At 35.5% G+C, this 18,383-nt stretch overlaps 1 protein-coding gene across 6 annotated transcripts in view; it reads left to right on the top strand.

Annotated features, from left to right (window-relative positions):
• LOC129249346 (reticulon-1-A) overlaps positions 1–7,750 on the top strand; it is a 91,152-nt gene extending 83,402 nt beyond the window's left edge. For 5 of the 6 annotated variants that reach the window (XM_054889110.1, XM_054889109.1, XM_054889111.1 and 2 more), the window contains 4 exons: positions 3,208–3,415; positions 7,030–7,238; positions 7,319–7,424; positions 7,522–7,750. In XM_054889110.1, the coding sequence (XP_054745085.1) occupies positions 3,208–3,415; positions 7,030–7,238; positions 7,319–7,424; positions 7,522–7,585 (587 nt within the window). In that variant the 3' untranslated portion in view covers positions 7,586–7,750. Of the gene's footprint in view, positions 1–1,182; positions 1,340–3,207; positions 3,416–7,029; positions 7,239–7,318; positions 7,425–7,521 lie in introns of those variants that run through there. The other variant, XM_054889114.1, reaches the window with a different exon arrangement.
• Positions 7,751–18,383: the final 10,633 nt, after the last annotated feature.

Consider the following 18,383-nt stretch of genomic DNA (forward strand, 5'->3'; position numbering starts at 1 on the left):
CAAGAATATTTGGCGGAAGTGAGTCTTATATGCGTAAAATTTTTTAGCTCACTAGTTCTTGCTCATGATATCATACCGCTTACGTCATAAGCATGAATGGGAAAATTTTCCTATTTTGAGCTAAATAGTTGACTTTGTAAACCTTTGGATGTTCTATGCTATATCAAAGCCCAGATTATCATCAGAATCCAAACCCTCTAATATTATAAGAGAAAAAAAAAACTTTCCCAACATTTTCATTTTTACACATTCATATTTAAGTTAAGGCATAAGTGGGATGATATTAGCTTGACCTCAATGGTACAGCGTAAACTCCAACTCATAAATTGCCTATGAAATGTTTCATAGTCAAATTGCTTACCACCTATCAGGTATACAAGTGCTTTTAATTAGTTGTAGGGAGCTGTATATAAATATTTGTCTATAACTTCTCTCCTCAAAAACTTAATGCATTCTTTTGGTACTAAAATTGGTGCGTTCCTATTCAGTCATTGCCGCTACAATTTGAATTTTATAAAAATAAGAAATATTTCCCAACCTTTGTGCTACCGGTGGAGCCCTTCTAAACATTGTTAACACACTTTCCGACAATAAATATTGCATAAAAAATAGGCAAAACACCAGCTATAGCCCGCTTATTCGCCCGCTTTTCTCTTCCACCATTTCTTTTTTGTTGCATTAATTGCTTTTGACCAAAATAAATTTATTGTTACTCACAGCTTGCCGGCCAATGGGGGATTAGTATTGGTTAGTTGTAGTGGACTAGCGGAACACAAATACTCACTTGTGCTGCCTCTCGCAGACCCCCGCCCACACTCTGGTTTGTTCTCACTTGCCATTCTACCTTACCTATCTATCTGTATGTGCACTGCCGAAATAATTATTTTATTAATAAAGTATTTCCTCAGCCCAAAAATACACTGCACTGCTCACTTCACTTCCTCTCTTTTTCGTTTTTTCCGTTCTCTCACTCACTCAGCTGCCAATGTGCCTCATCCACCCACTGTTTTACTTACTGCTAAACTAAAATGGAAAATATGAGTTCTCTAGAAATTCTCTTTTGAACTAAAAAATATTTCAATCAAGTGGCCAGTAAAACGTTTTGCTTCCTTACCGCCACATTTATTGCCGCACGAAATTTTTTCTAATATTACATTTATTTGCTTAGTTCATTACTTACTGTATCGGCGCGTTTGCAGTTCGTACAAACAAATATAGTAGAAGTTAGAAATTCCTCTTCTGACTTTAAGCTTTTTGACAAACCAAACCTGTAGCTAGTTGTGCCGTCCGTTCGGTACTCTCATTGCAGAAAAATTTCAATTCGTCAAAATGTCGAAATGTAATTAGAATTCAAATAATTTATTCTTATTTTTGTTGTAACAGTCATTTATTGTATGTTTTCGCTGTACTAATATACATATGTCTGTTTTTCCGTTATCGAACTTGTTGTTGTTGTGTTTGGGATGCTAGTGCTCACCACTGCACGTCTGCCGATTCAATAAAGTGCAATTAGAAGAAAGAAGTGAAATGAAAATTTGTACGTTGTTTGAGGAAAATTATGCGAAAATTGTATTGCATAATTACTCGCATTCTGCTTAAGATATTTTTGTTCAACGATTTCTTCTATTGCTGTGCCTTTTAGTGTGCGTGTGCGTGTGCATGTGTGTTTTTCGTTTTTAGTTTTTGTTTTTGCTGCTGCGACTGTGCTTTCTTTCAAACATATCCATACACATGTGTGCATACGTCAATATTCTCATATCGAAAGCCTTGATGTTTATTTTGGCAACGATTTTTTCATCAAATCTCTTTAATTATAAATTCTTTATTGTTTATACACACTGCCATACATACAAGTGCACATAAAATGTGTGACTTTTCCTTACTTATTATTAATTAGTGGAAATTTGTTTTCATTTGAATCATGCTGTGTTTGTGTTTATCGAATCGATTTAAATAATTTCAGTATAAAATATTTCAGGCAAACTTTGGAGCGAAACTTAGCATTCTAATATAATACATATATATAGATACATATATATGTACATATACAGGGTGGATCACTCTGCATACAAAAGAATATCGGTGCTGTTTTTCTTCGAATTTTAAAATTAATTTCAAGACTTCCGCCAAAATATTTTGAAAAATATTAGGATTTACGTGAGCTGTACTGGACCTGAATCTGCTAGAAAATAACTCCAAAACTAGTGAGATTTTGATTCGGTTGAAAAAATTTGTTTAAATTTCTATTCTGATATTTTATATTTCCATCATCTGAGGTGATTTTTTGGGGAGAATATTTTTAAAAGCTAATTTTATTAATACAATTTCGAGTGTATAAATAAAGATTTGGAGTTTTTAAAGTTATTTTCAAAACAGTACACCCCACGTAAATCTTTATATTATTCCGAAATATTTTGGCGGCAACATATATTATAATAAATTTATAATTTTGGTGCAAAAAGAGCCATTTATAGTGGCGCAAAATTAATCACCCTATTGAAAGATTTATAATTTTTGCTATCATATGTGACACTTGTGAACTAGACAGCTGCAGTATGCAAACATACAAGCAGTGGAGTGCGTAAAGGTCAAAATAAGAATTGCCATCAACCTAAATAATTTTTTTATTTAGTAAAAAGTTATATAAAAATTAAAATGGATGATTAGTTGTGCGCCACTTTTTTATATACACCCTTTTTGGGTGTTTGGCTGAGCTCCTCCTCCTATTTGTGGTGTGCGTCCTGATGTTGTTCCACAAATGAAGGGACCTACAGTTTCAAGCCGACTTCGAACGGCAGATATTTTTTATGAGAAGCTTTTTCATGGCAGAAATACACTCGGAGGTTTGCCATTGCCTGCCGAGGGGCAACCGCTATTAGAAAAATGTTTTTCTTAATTTTGGTATTTCGCCGAGATTCGAACCTACGTGCTTTCTCTGAATCCCGAATGATACGCACAAACCCATTCGGCTACGGCGGCCGCCATATACATATACATAAATATTATATATTTCACTTTTTAATTGAAAAAAAAAGAAAAAAATTCACTTCCAAAAACTCATTGCGCCTACAATAAAATACGGTAAAAATATTTGAAGAGGGAAAATATAATTCCAGGAATATTTTTGAATCTCTTACTGCAATTTACGTACAATTTTATAAAAACAATTTTCATAAATTACCTTACTTTCATTTTTTCTAATTGCAGTGGAGTCTCTGATCTATTGGCGAGATGTTAAGAAGTCTGGTATTTTCTTTGGTGCTGGTCTCGTCATCCTCCTCGCCATCTCATGTTTCTCCGTCATTAGTGTTTTCGCCTACCTGTCATTACTGACATTAGCCGGCACAGTATGCTTCAGGATCTACAAATCAGTGATGCAGGCCATACAGAAGACCCCTGAGGGTCATCCCTTCAAGTAAGTAGAAGATAAAAATAGTTTATTGTAAATATTTTAAGTGGAGGACGCCATTAATTTTTAGTTTAGCTATAGGGCAAAAAAAAAATTAAATAAAATGCACCGGCTCTTTGCCCATTAACTGTCAAAAGGTTTCTAGCCAAGTACGGCAACCCAGTGTGCTTGCGCCACACATCTGTTTCCCAGGGTGAAATGACATTTGAGTCTGAGACAGCTTCAGAGGGTCATGTGTCATGAAAGAGCTGACAGAGGAACACTTCCAGCACTATTTCGATTAATGCAATATTCGCATGGAGCATTGTAGGGAAAGAGGGAGATGTATATTGAAAGTTATAATAAGTATATAAATACTTATGATTTGCAATTAAAAGACATTAAAGCGTCAGTCTTGTTAGCTAAACCTAGATATATAGCTCGTTTGCTGAAAGGGTGTGACAATCGAAAACTAAAGGGTGGTTAAATTTCAAAGGCCGATGTTGAATGTGAACCACACCTAAACGTCAACGACACCGTTGGACTTCTTTCTTTGAGGTTATTTGAAATAAAAGGTGTACGTCGATAAGCCGGCAACAATTCAAGAGCTAAAGGATGAGATAATTCGGCACATTAACGGCATAGAACCTCAATTATGCCTCAGCGTCATCGAAAAGTTGGGCCATTGGATGGAAGTGTGCCGCCGAGACCGCGGCGACCATTTGGCCGATATTTTGTTCAATACGTAATTGAGCCATACCAATATTATCATAATAAAGATAAATGACAATAATTTCCTAAAAAATTGTATTTTATTCAAAATCAACACCGGCTCACTTTTATCGCCCAAAATTTTTTGTTACCGGAACTAGTTGAATTTTTAGCCACAGTTGTTGTAACAGACCAGTGCGTATTAATTAAATTATATTTCATGCAGAAAACATTTCTCCTATACTGACTACAAGACATGCGCCTAGCTTTCCTTTTATTTTTATCCATTTTAATATGTAAAAAAATATATAAAAAATATTATTCATCGGCAATTCCTCCAGCGGAAAAACAATTCTTCTAATCTTGAGTAGTTGCTATTTTTTATGAAATGCTTATTTGGCTTCCTGCAATCCTGTAATAACCAAAATTGTAATGATTGCTTTCTCAGCGCTAGTTGAACTTGGTTTCTCGTTTAAGCTATAACTTTAGCTAAACTATAGTTAAAACGGTCATCCAGTCTTCGTCATTTTTGGTTGCGAAAATTCAATTGGACGCATTGAGGGGGTGGGTTTTTTGATACTCAAGTATAAATTTATTTTATTTTTTGGGTCATCAAAATTTCACCTCCGCCGAATGCGTTTCTGCGTGACTATCATTTGGGTGTGCATGGGTTTGAAACTCCGAACAGGAATCTGAAACAGTTTTTTCTCATAAAAAAATCAAGTTTCAGACTTTGTAAGAATTCAGCAAATTTTCACCAAATTTTACTCAGAATTTTTTGAGAATGCAGTTTTATAGCTCCTGGAATGGATATAATAATGTGCAAATTTCAAGTGATTAAAAAATCGCGTTGATTTTTACAATTTTTTCTGCTGACCTGACGGTGTTGGATGTTTTCTGCCAGATTGCAAAAAAAATGCTTAACCTTCCGTTGGACACCTTTGGTTGAGTACCCGGGTCTGGCCTTTGCTTTCGTCCTGCTCGAGGATCCTTTTTAAATCGATAGAAAATTAAATTTTAGGAAGCTACCTGGAAGCTCAAGTCGTTAGCTAAAGGGTGGTTAAGTTTCAAGGGCCGGTGTTGATTTTGAATAAAATAAAATTTTTTTAAGAAAATTATTGTCATTTCTCTTTATTATGATTATATTGGTATGGCTCAATTACGTATGAAATAAATAGCCGCCTCGGCGGCACACCTCCATCCAATGGCCCAAATTTTCGATGACGCTGAGGCATAATTGAGGTTCTATGCCGTTAATGTGCCGAATTATCTCATCCTTTAGCTCTTGAATTGTTGCTGGCTTATCGACGTACACCTTTTCTTTCAAATAATCCCAAAGAAAGAAGTCCGACGGTGTCAAATCACATGATCTTGGCGGCCAATTAACATCGCCGCGACATGAGATTATTTGGCCATCAAATTTTTCGCGCAAAAGAGCCATTGTTGTTTCGTTAGCTGTGTGACAAGTGGCAAGTGGCACCGTCCTGTTGAAACCACATATCGTTCACATCCATATCTTCCCATTCGGGCCATAAAAAGTTCATTATCATCTCACGATAGCGAACACTATTCACAGTAACTGCCTGACCGGCCTCATTTTGGAAAAAATACGGCCCAATGATGCCGCCGGCCCATAAACCGCACCAAACAGTCACTCTTTGTGGGTGCATTGGTTTTTCGGCAATCACTCTTGGATTATCATTCGGCAATTCTGCTTATTGACGAATCCACTGAGGTGTAAAATGTGCCTCATCATGATGATTTTCTTCGAAAATTGGTCATTCACTGTTGCCATTTCCTGCCACCATTGAAGTTCGAAACTTTGCTTTACATGGTTGTTGTTGTATGAATTATATTTTTATAAAAAACAAAAATTGAAATTACAAAATAAATAAATACATTTACATATGTACTTTAACTACAGGGTGGGCCAAATAAGACCTACTAATGTTAAACACAAATAACTTTTGCAATAATCATTTATTTTGGTTAATTGCTTTTATACATGGAATGCATTTTATGGAAATAATGTATGAAATATTACATCAGACAAATGTCCACCTTTTTTCTCGATACCAAGAACGGCTCTTTTTAACGCGTTTCCCATTGCACCACATAATGTTTCTGGTTGAAAGCTCAGTATTTCGTCTCGAATATTTTGCTTCAGCTGTCTAATAGTCTCTGGTTTATTGAGATACACTTTGTCCTTTAAATATCCCCATAAAAAGAAGTCGGGCGCAGTCAAATCTGGCGAACGAGGTGGCCAAGGGAAATCTGAATTTTTGAAAATCAGACCTTCGCCAAAAATTTGACGCAGCGGGTCCAGTTGCTCCATCTTGTTGAAACCACACATTCGGATACTGCTCTGCCATTGGCCGCAAAAAGTTTTCAATCAATGTTCTGTAAGAAGCTCTTGAAATCGATTCCGGCGTTTACTCCTCATTTTCGAAGAAATATGGACCGATAACTCTAGTGACCATAACACCGCACCAAACAGTACCTTTAGATGGGTGCAACTGATGTTGGTGTGTTGTCCTTGGATTTTCAGAGCCCCACAATCTACAGTTTTGTTTGTTGGCATAATAATTTAAATGGAAATGCTTTCATCCGACATCAAAAATCAATTTGTGTGGCTAATTGTGTAAGCATAGAAAAACTCGATAGTTTGAACGCGTTGTGTTGTACTGTCGGGTTCCATAATAAATTTCCAACAATTCGATTATAACCTACAAAATGAGAAAAATAAATATGTAAAAAAATATAAAAAAGTTATTTGTGCTTAACATTAGTAGGTCTTATTTGGCCCACCCTGTAGAAGTAGGTATTAATTTAAAATACTAGCCGCTAGAACGGCCCGTCTTCAACTAATAATTTAAATTACCATTCAAATTCCAAGACTTCAAAAATTAATTATTTCTATGTTATTTTAGAGAATATCTCGACATCGATTTGACTCTGTCGCAAGAGAAGGTCCAAAATATCGCTGGCGTTGCTGTGGCACATGTGAATGGATTTGTTGCAGAGCTGCGACGATTGTTCTTGGTGGAAGATCTGGTTGACTCAATCAAGTTTGGTGTTATTCTGTGGGTTTTAACTTACATTGGTGGCTGGTTCAATGGCATGACTCTGGTTATTTTAGGTAAGCAAACAATCGCAAATTTCTATGTGGCACGAAAATTACTAAACTCGGTTTTCTTTCTCACCCACACACACACACAGCCTTCGTCTCGTTATTCACTTTGCCAAAGGTGTACGAAAACAACAAACAATCAATTGACACATACTTGGATTTGGTACGAAGCAAATTGACAGAAATCACTGAGAAGTAAGTTTTGACAAAACAACAAAGACCAAAACAAATAACGTCGTAACATCCATTAATTGATTTCCTTAACTCTACTCTTTTTTGTTTGTTTGAACAGAATAAAGGCAGCCATTCCAATTGGCAAGAAACCAATCGCCGCCGAATCAGACAAGGATAAGTAAAGCACTTGAAAATGCAAGATATTAACAGCAACAATTTATATATTGTCATTGCAATTACTAAACCTTAAGAGAAAAAACATACTTAAGAACTTAAATAAAAAGGCGCATACACTCTCTCTCTTTCTCACACACATACACATAAACTCATACATATGTATATGGAAATTCTGCAAGCAACCAAGAAAAAATGTGAACGCCGAGGAAGCAGAGAATGAAATAAATAAAAATAAAGCATTCGACAGTCTATAGCAACAATAACTATATAATTAAATTAAACCAAACACAACAACCAAAATAATATTGCAAGACGAAAATCTTAAAAGAGAAAACCATAAAAAATTTCACATTTCAGATGATAATAAACACAAGAAAAGAATAAAATTTAAATGAAATAATTATAAATTAGATGCATGCGAAACGAGCGGCAGAGTGTGAAGCACTCATTCCCTCCTCTGTTCTATACTTTTAAAATGGAAATTTTTAAATTTATTTGTACTGAATTACATTAATTGCAATGCGTAAAATTTCGTTTTTATTTGCTAATGATTTATTATTATACAGATATTATGCAACAACTACAAACCAATTGTAACTAAGTGCATACAATATATTTGAACGAAAGGAAAAAACAAAAAACAAAAAACAACAACTTGTTATACCCTCAATAGTTTTTTATGATAATGCTTATTCTAATTTGATTGTATGTAAATGTATTTTAAAATGCTCTATTTTATATATAAACTGTTAAATGCAAGTGAAAAAATACAAGAAATACATATTGATCGACAATGCCTATTAATTTAACTATTATGCTTATGGACTGTTTTCGATTAAATGTAGCTATTAAACGAGAATATATTTGTATTTCTCAAATCCTTGATTACGAGTTAAGATTTAGCCGAACAATTCAAAAAAAAAAAAAACAAAACAAAATATAAACAAAAATAAAAAATATATAAAAAAAGGAATGTGAACGAAAATCTGCTAGTATGAGAATTAAAAAAAATATGAACAGCGGACTAAAAGCGATTGTTTTCTATTTTAAAACTATGAGTAAAATTCAATAAAGAAGAAAACACATACATATTGATGATGTTGTTATAATGCGATTCAATAACAAAAGTAACAACTTAGAATTTAATGAATTCAAATGAGTATAAAATAAAAACAATATTTCGAATGTCCAATAATATTCTTTTTGTTTTTATTTCTGCAGTTTTGAGAAATGCTAAATGGTAAATATCTTAAATGCATTTTATACACGACAAAGTATTAAACACTTACACATGCACATACTACAGGGTGAACGATATAAAGTGTTTCCTATTCAAAACACCATAACTTTTTTGTGTGAAATTAGTTTTTATTGATTTCAAAGACAAAATTGTTCAAAAATGATTACAATTTTAACATATATATTCACTTTAGCTCAATATGACCACCTTTTGCCTTGACTATAGCCTTCCAACGGTCAAAAATTTACTTGCATGCTGCACGAATGTGATCTTGAGGTATTTTGGCCCATTCTCGTATAATCACTTTTTTCAGCGCATCCATACTGGCATATTTTTTAGTCCTCACTTTGCTCTCCAAAATGGACCAGATGGAATAGTCCATCGGATTTGCGTCTGGTGAATGCGAAATCCATTGTGTGGAACATGATTTTTTAACCACTCTTGGTTCACACGAGCTTTATGAGACGGTGCCGAGTCCGGTTGGAACGTCCATGGTCTACGACCGAAATATTTGCGTGTCCACGGCTCTAAAGCAGCTTTTAAAACATTTTCCCGATAATAAGTCGCATTCACTTTGATACCAGGCTCGATAAAAACGATTGGAGAGCGTTCATCAGCGGTGACTGCGGCCCAAACCATTACTTGCGATGGGAAATTGCTTCGAGTGTCCATGCATAGGCTCAAATTCTCGTATGAGCGTTCGGTCAAGTAAACACGATCGTGATCGTTTTGAATGTTTGAGTTTATGAACTTACTCAATTGGGAAATTTGTTTCATCAGAAAACACAATGTTAGGAAATTTCGCAAGTTCGTGCAAGCGCAACATCTCCTTTGGTCTTTCGCACCGAACTTTTGTTTGCTGGGGTGAAAGATCGTGTGCTTTTTGGAACTTGTAAGCCTTGATTGACCTTAAGCTCAATATGCGTCGAATGCTGTCTTGCGATATTTTCAGATCTTCGGACATTTTTCTCCACTTCGACGTAGATTTCGTTCAAGTCGAGCCTTCACTTTCCGAACCATTTCTGGCGTTGTTGCGGTTTTTTTTGGTCCACCTCGATAGCGTTTTGCAGTGCTACCAGTATTATTGTAACGTTTTATAGTGCGATACACAAACATTTTATTCACTTTGAGGTGACTGAGCTCACGAACAATGGCTGGTTGTGATTTTCCAGCCAAATGTAACGCAATCGCACTATTACGTTTGAAATCCATCACAGAAAACAAAAATTCAACAAAACTGAGACGGAAATGCTTTTGATGGCTTATAAACAATATATTGAACTGTCATGAGAACAATTTTGAAGTTGATGTCATGAGCTGTTTTACAGATACAAGCAGTGTGAAGCTGGTAACACTTCATATCGTTCACCCTGTATATATGTGGACAATTGACAGAACAACTTACAGTACTTGAGTCGAAGCCTTGGATTGCTGAACAATGAATATACAGTCAGCGTCAAAAGAAAGTGTACGCCACATATTGATAAGTTTTCAATATTTCTTTTGTAATTTGAATTAAATAAATTTTTTTTTATAAAAATATAGTTCATACTAAACAACAACCATATAAAGCAAAGTTTAGAAGTTTGTATATAATTTTTTAAAATTCGGTAAAATTTCATAAAAATTTCAAACTTTTTACTCGGAATTTTTGGAATGCAGTTAAATGCTCATTGAATTTTCAATTATTTTCATTTACATTTCATACTACAACAACTACCATATAAAGCAAAGTTTCGAAATTTGTAGAAAATTTGTAAAAATTCGGCAAAATTGCCTAAAAATTTCAAACTTTTTACTCAGAATTTTTCTAACGCAGTTTTATAGCTCATTGAATTTTCAATTATTTTTTTATAAAAGTATAGTTCATACAACAACAAAACCCATATAAACAAAATTTCGAAATTTGTAGAAAATTTCTAAAAATTCGGCAAAATTTTATAAAAATTTCAATCTTTCTACTCAAAAATTTTCGAATGCAGTTTTATAGCTCATTGAATTTTCAATTATTTTTTTTTTAAATATAGTTCATACTACAACAAAAACAATATAAAAAAATTTTAAAAGTTTCGCTTGTATAAAATTGTAAAAAAATTCGGAAGATTTTCAACGAAGTTTCAACTTTTTACTGAGAATTTTTCGCATGCGGTTTTATAGTTCATTGAATTTCGGTATAAGTGATAAGAGTTTTAAGTGATTAAAAAATCGTGAAACTTTTTACTGAACATTTTTACAAACATTTCAGGCTTGCGGTTTTATAGATAATTGTGTTTAGATTTTTTAAATTTTTTTCTGCGAAAAAAAAATGTAGATTAGGCGTTAAATGGATAAAATGCGCAAAACGCGAACGCAAAAAAATGGTTTTTATAAAAATTTAATTGAAATTACAAAATAAATAAATGGTCAAAACTTATCAATACATTTATGAGCAACATTTTTCTTGGTATTTGCACTACGATTTGTTCTAAAGTGACGAGTGAAAATGTTTAATTAGTGCTTGGCATGTCCTTGAGTTGTTTTGTCATAATCTCAAAATTAAATAGGTTAGGGCAAATGGCTGCCCTTGCGCGGGGCCCACTTGGACAAATATTCAGTACCATTAAAGAGGACAAATAAAAAGAAAATTCCCATCATTATTAGCCAATTATACAGACATATTCAAAAGTGTAATGTTTATTTCCTCACCAAATCATTCATGAAAACATAAAATTCGGGATTTTGCATGTAAATGTTTGTTTGTATTTGTGAACGCTTTGCGTCCGTCAGTCACCAGCACTTGACACTGATAGTTAACCAAATTGAAAACAAAATATACATACATATATACGGGTATATTTATCAAAAAGAACAAATTGAAAGCGCTTTTATTTGAACTCACTGAAGAAGAATTGTGAATTGTATGTAGCTGCAAGTGTAAAATTAGAGATACGAGTATGTGTTTTGCCTTTTAAATGTAAAAATGTGTGAATACCCCCACGTATGATGTAATGCCTTTTTTATTATAAATTACTTGAGTAAGAAAACTGTACTTTCTATTGCTGATCAAAATCAAAATTCCGCCAAATCCACTTTACTATGATATATATATAGCTAGCGGTATCATTATGCATACATATCTGTATGTATGTATTGCTGCTTTTCGATACACATACAAACATACACACATAAATATTGTATGCGAATTAACTTAATTCAAAACTAAGGCAAATTTTACTCATTTGTTGCAATTGTCTTGTTTTGCATATTTCAAATTTTTAAATAAAATTCATACTTTAAAATAAATCAGTTAGTTATGTTATTGATGTCTCACTAATGCATATCTGGCACTATTCGATTATGTAAATTTTGTTCCCATTGTAGCAGTCATAATAGGTTAGGTTAGGTTAGCATGGTTGGCATTGAGCCACGCATATACATTTTCGTCCCTAGCGATACCAAATGGAGACCGACCTCTATGAATACTGAAAGTAGACATCGACAGAATTGGGAGGGACCTCTCCGAGCCGTTTGATACCAAACGAGGTTTCAGACAGGGTGACTCGCTGTCGTGTGACTTCTTTAACCTGATGTTGGAGAGCATCGTACGAGCCGCAGAACTTAATCGCTCAGGCACAATATTTTATAAGAGCGTACAATTGTTGGCGTATGCCGATGATATTGATATCATCGGCCTTAACAACCGCGCTGTTAGTTCTGCCTTCTCCAAACTGGATAAAGAGGCATAGCGAATGGATCTGGTGGTGAACGAGGACAAAACGAAGTACCTCCTGTCATCAAACAAATAGTCGGCGCACTCGCGTATCGGCACCCACGTCACTGTAGACAGTTAAAATTTTGAGGTTGTAAAAGACTTCGTGTATTTAGGAACCAGTATTAACACCAATAACAAAGTCCGCCTTGAAATCCAACGTAGAATCTTTCTTTGCAACACGTACTACTTTGGACTTAGTAATAATGTCCTCTCTCGACGAACAAAACTAACACTCTACAAGGCTCTCATCATGCCCGTCCTAACGTATGGCGCAGAAGCGTGGACGATGACAACATCCGATGAAGCGACGTTTGGAGTGTTTGAGAGAAAGATTCTGCGCAAGATTTTTGGACCTTTATACGTTGGCAGCGGCGAATATCGCAGATGAGCTGTATGAGCTTTACGACGACGTAGACATAGCGCAGCGAATAAAAATCCAGCGGCTACGTTGGCTGGGGCATGTCGTCCGAAAGGATACAAACGCTCCGGCTCTGAAAGTATTCGATGCGGTACCAGCTGGTGGTAGTAGAGGAAGAGGAAAGCATCCTCTGCGTTAGAAAGATCAGATGGAGAAGGACTTGGCTTCACTTGGTGTGTCCAATTGACGCCGGTTAGCACGAGAGAGAAACGACTGGCGCGCTTTGTAAAACTCGGCCAAAATCGCGTAAGCGGTTATCGCGCCAATTAAGAAGAAGAAGAAGAGACATCATGTGGGACGTCAACGCTTTTGGCGAATCTAAGCAGCGCTGGGAGATCCGCTTTTGAGACGTCCTCCAGACCCTTAAACAATGGGGCTCCCAGGTATTTTAAACGCGTTTTTGATAATGCCGGACAAACGTACAGAAGATGTTCTAAAGTTTCCTCAACATCCTCTCTGCATTTCCTGCATTTGTCCGTGTTAGCAATCCCTAACTTGCACGCATGTGCAGCCAGTAGATTATGACCCGTCAGCATACCTTTGATAGTTCTGCAGTCCTTTCGCGAGAGCGTAAGTATGAATTGAGTCGGTTTTTTGCCGTTAGTTCTACACATAACTTTTGCTCTTTTGCATGTGGTCAGATTAGTCCACCTAGCGTCCACTCGCTTTTTCGTGTTTTTTGTATTTAGCGGTGTTAGTATGTCGTTCTCTGGTTCAAATGGTAGTCTAACAGCACTTTTTGCTATCTCATCTACTATTTCGTTCCCCATAATGCCTTTGCGAGCAAGTACCCAATAGATATGCAGCCTACTGTTTGCGGCTAGCCTTTCTATGGCCTCCCTGCTCCGTCGAACATTTTTGGACTTAATACAACATGAGCTTATTGCTTTTATTGCTGCTTGACTGTCCACGTACATATTAATTGTTGAGTTCTTTCTTGTTCTAGCGTAGGCTAGCTCCGCGGCATTCCCCACAGCAAAAACTTCCCCTTGGGAAATATTGCTGTGGTCTGGCAGCTTGATAGGCTGCCTTACCCCTAGTTTTGAGCAGTAAATACCCGCTCCCACTCCGTCTAAAGTTTTAGAGGCATCTGTGTAGATGTGAAAAGTACTATGGCCGGACTTCATGCCTATGTTCCTCCTCTTCAATTGTAGTACGAAACCTTCTTTCCCAACTGAAGTACGGAGTCATGTAGTCTGTGCAACCTGAATTCCTCTTTCCTATTGAGCTATATCCGAAGGTTCTAAAGGTGAATACTCTAGCAGCCACTAACCTCTCCGCCGATCAGCGCCCCCGTTGGAGTGATTTTCATGTATAATTTTTTTATAATTTACGTTACGCAATGCTCGAACTGAAATTCCTAAATAAATAGACCCCTTCACAGTTAAGTGCAAATAGCTCTAATAGAGCATCAAGGCGCATCAAGCAAATTTTGCCGCCAGCGTTGGGCATTTTACACTACCACTAAATTGTACAGGGTGGTTAAGTTTCAGAAATACAAAATTATTGTCATTTCTCTTTATTATGATAATATTGGTATGGCTCAATTACGCCGCGGCCTCGGAGGCACACCTCCATCCGATGGTGTGGTTTACATTCAACATCGGCCCCTGAAATTTAACCACCCTTTACAACCACTAACTTTTTAGTGGAGTTGAAATAGGGTTTCATTATCACTTAATCTTCAAATCACTAAATTCGCCTATTGTACTGGGGTACGGATGAAGCAAATACAAACTTTAGTATATTTTCTTGTCATTATAGTTTTTGTGACAGCCGAAAAGCAGTCCATGACCGAATAAAAATCCGTGTCGTTGTTGTTGTAACAATCCAAACTGCTAAAGTGGCAATCCATGACCGATTAAAAATACGCGTCTTTGTTCCCACGTCAGTCGGTTCTACGTAACCGGAAGGACCCGGATTTAAATACGACCAAGGACTGTCACTTCAACAGCATTCCCCGTATATGTATGGGGAATTTATATGCTGCTACAACAACAACCTAAAATATTGCCTATAGATTTTGGGGCATGCTTCTGAAGTGTCAGTCCTTATGGAAGAATTTATTTTTCTGCGGGAAGATTTACGTTTCAGATTATATAGAGTATGATAAACTTTGCTACCCATATCACTATCTAATTCCATCTAGCAAATTAATGTGCAACGCCAGAAATTTGCACTTGCTTAGACTGAAATTCAATGGGCTTGAAAACTGCGTACTCAGAAAAATTGTGGTTAACAAGTTTTGATACATTTTTAAAAAATGTTGCACAAAAACTGTGTGAAACACAAAAACACGTTTGAAACTTGGTGTTATATGGTTGTTATTGTAGTATGAACTTCTTCTTAGCTTCACAATCTGTGGTGGACTAACTGTATTAAACTTAGCTATAGTATATCTCATCGCAAATTCCATGTGAATAATTTATTCCCATAAACTGCCGTCTTTTTCCGAAAATAAGACACTGTCTTACTTTCTTTTTTTGGTTCAAAACACGCGCTAGGGCTTATTTACAGGGGAGGGCAAAAAATAAATGTATATTTATTTATTTATTTTACGCAGAATACAGAAATTTAAACCTCATCTTCTTCTGGAACATCGTCTGAATTATATTCTGATTTCGGAAACATCACTATCAGTTATTTTGTCCTATGCATTTTTTACCCAATTCACAACTTCTTGTAAGCCTGATTTTACAAAATTACCTGGATGATTTCTCACCATTCTGTTTTCAATATATTCACTGATTTCCATCCGCAAATGATCTTTGAATGGCTGGCTTGTTTATTGCAATGTCAAGCGTCTGGAGGAAACCAGATTTCTGCCGGAATCATTATTTGATCAATCTTCCGCTCAGCAAGAAAGTTTTTTATGTCTATAGCGCGGTGAGAACTGGCTGAGTCCCAAACTAGTAAACCTCTATTCTGACCTCTCAACAGTAGTGGCAGCATAAAATCAACCCACTTTTTTATAACTGTTTGGGTGCACCAGGCTTTTTCACGCTTCTGGCACAAGGGGGACTATATTACATAAAAAATAAAAATATAAAAGAGTTAAATTTACATTCATACATGCCTCTGACTTTCAGACCAATGGTAAATTGCAAATATTTCAAATACTTTTAAATAAATTAAACGATTTTAAAAAAATTAAAATGAAAACCGTTATACGATTTTTGGTATAGGAGTATTTGGTTATTGGAGTATTTGATTTTCGTTTGTAAGCAGGTATTTTTTTGCCACTCTTCTCTACATATAAAGCAATAGTTAAAAATTTGCTAGCCAATGGTATGAATAAAGAATTTTATATTTACAAAACATACTTTTTTTTTGAAAATCTTGGCGCTGGACTTGACCTATGCCTTACATTTCCGTAATTTGAAGACATTTCATTAGGCGATGCATCTTCGTAGATTATGTTGACTTCATTATTTTCCACACTATTTTCAACAGTTTCTTCATCAAAAGTTTCCGGAATGAATAAATTTTCAACGTACTCGTCTTTTACCGTATCGGAAACAAACTCAAACGTAACTGAAATTGGCATTTAAATATCTTCTTGCACAACTCATAACAAGCATTACCATCGCACGAAGTCGAGGCTTTTTTCAGTAATTCAGCTACAATGTTTTTGTTTTCATGACGCTGAATTCGATGAGAACGATTTGGATTTTCTTCCCCTGGCTTATAAATGGTTGGCACAGCGCCCCGTCTTAGCAACCTTTTCTTGGCGAAACCTAGCAGTGTGTGAAGGACTTTAATTAATATATGTAAATGATATAGGGTTTTTCAATAAGGGCGGGTAGATGTTGAAATGGAATAAAATGGCGTTTGCTCTGTGACACGTAGCCCCGTCCTGCTGGAACCACATGTCGTCTAGGTCCATATGGTTCAATATGGGCCATAAGAAATTAGAAGGGCCACCATGTCTACCGAAAAATGGGCGCAAGCGCGCAACGTTTGCGTTAATGAACACTCATTTTGATAATAAAGTTGTATCATTTGAACGTGCTGTTCAATCGTGTAACTTGCCATGATGATTTGGCATAAACAACTAAATAATAAACAAAAGATTTGACAGATGTCACCAAAACAAAATGGCTGCCACAGGGCGCCAAAATCGACCCTCGCCAATTCAAAAACCCTTTACAATGCAGCAATACAAATACAAAAAAAATATATAGATATTTACCCATTTCAAACTTCAGGTTATTTTCAAAATGGCAATACTGCTGTTTCCGTGGCGCCGCAATTTAATGGCGGATTCGTATAGAACTCGACAAAAGAAAACGAAATGAATAAGTAAAATTGTTTGATATCTCGCTTAGTTTTTAAGTAATTTAATGATAAAGTTCTCTAATTTAGCGAAAAGTTGATGTTGCCATAAACCTGAAATAAAAACGAAGTTCGTATGCAGAGATGTTCAGTAGAAGGTTCATTGTAAAACTGCAGTATTTTTTGCTGTAATTTTAAGTTGAGAAATAATTTTGAAAATAAGAACATACAACTCATTCAAACTTAAAAACAATGATATTAAGCGTATCTCAAAAAATAATAAAGTAATTAGAATTAAATTAATTAACACAGTATTTTTGCGTAGAACTTCTTTCCGTGTTAAAACCATTAAACCCAAAATTAAAACATCATATGCGTGTATGTAGTAAGGAGGCACAATAACCCGCATCCCCATCATTAACACTAAACTTAAATACTTAGTTTTTGTTCGTATTTTTGTTTCATTTGCAGGCATTCGGCAACACCATACCGTTGTCATTCCAATCTTCTTATTCGCGTTTAAAATTGGAAAGTGACTGTATGGACAAATGCATTTTATTTTAATAAAAATAATTCGAATATAAGGATAAAAATAAGTAAAGACACGCGTGTGAGTGTATATGTATTTCGTGAATTTTAGTGAAGTGTTAAAAAATATATAGTGTAATGTGGCAAATTATAGGAAGTTCCAAAGGGCATTTTGAAGGCCTTTTTATTCAATATCTCGAAAACTAAACGAGACATCAAACAATTTTACTCCTTCATTTCGTTTTCTTTTGTCGAGTTCTATAAGAATCCGCCATAAGATTGCTGCGCCACGGAAACAGCAGAATCCCCTTAAAAATCTTCACTTGCGAAGTGTTCCATACAAATGTAGCAATTCTTAAAATTGTAAGCTTTGTCTTGCCGGCAGAATTGCTTCCATTTGCGTGCAAATATTGGACGCGTAGGAAAAGCGAATAGGCTGCACTCTGCTCCAGCTGATTTGTAGCCGTTAGTACAACCAGACACCGAACACCTCTTTTTTTAATTTTATGGATAAACCGCGCAAACTTAATTGCATTATAATCAAAAACACTACATTCGCAATGCACTTCTCAGAAAACATTTATATTATGA

The sequence above is a fragment of the Anastrepha obliqua genome, chromosome 5 (genome assembly GCF_027943255.1).
Source record: "Anastrepha obliqua isolate idAnaObli1 chromosome 5, idAnaObli1_1.0, whole genome shotgun sequence".
In the NCBI taxonomy this organism is placed as follows: domain Eukaryota; kingdom Metazoa; phylum Arthropoda; class Insecta; order Diptera; family Tephritidae; genus Anastrepha; species Anastrepha obliqua.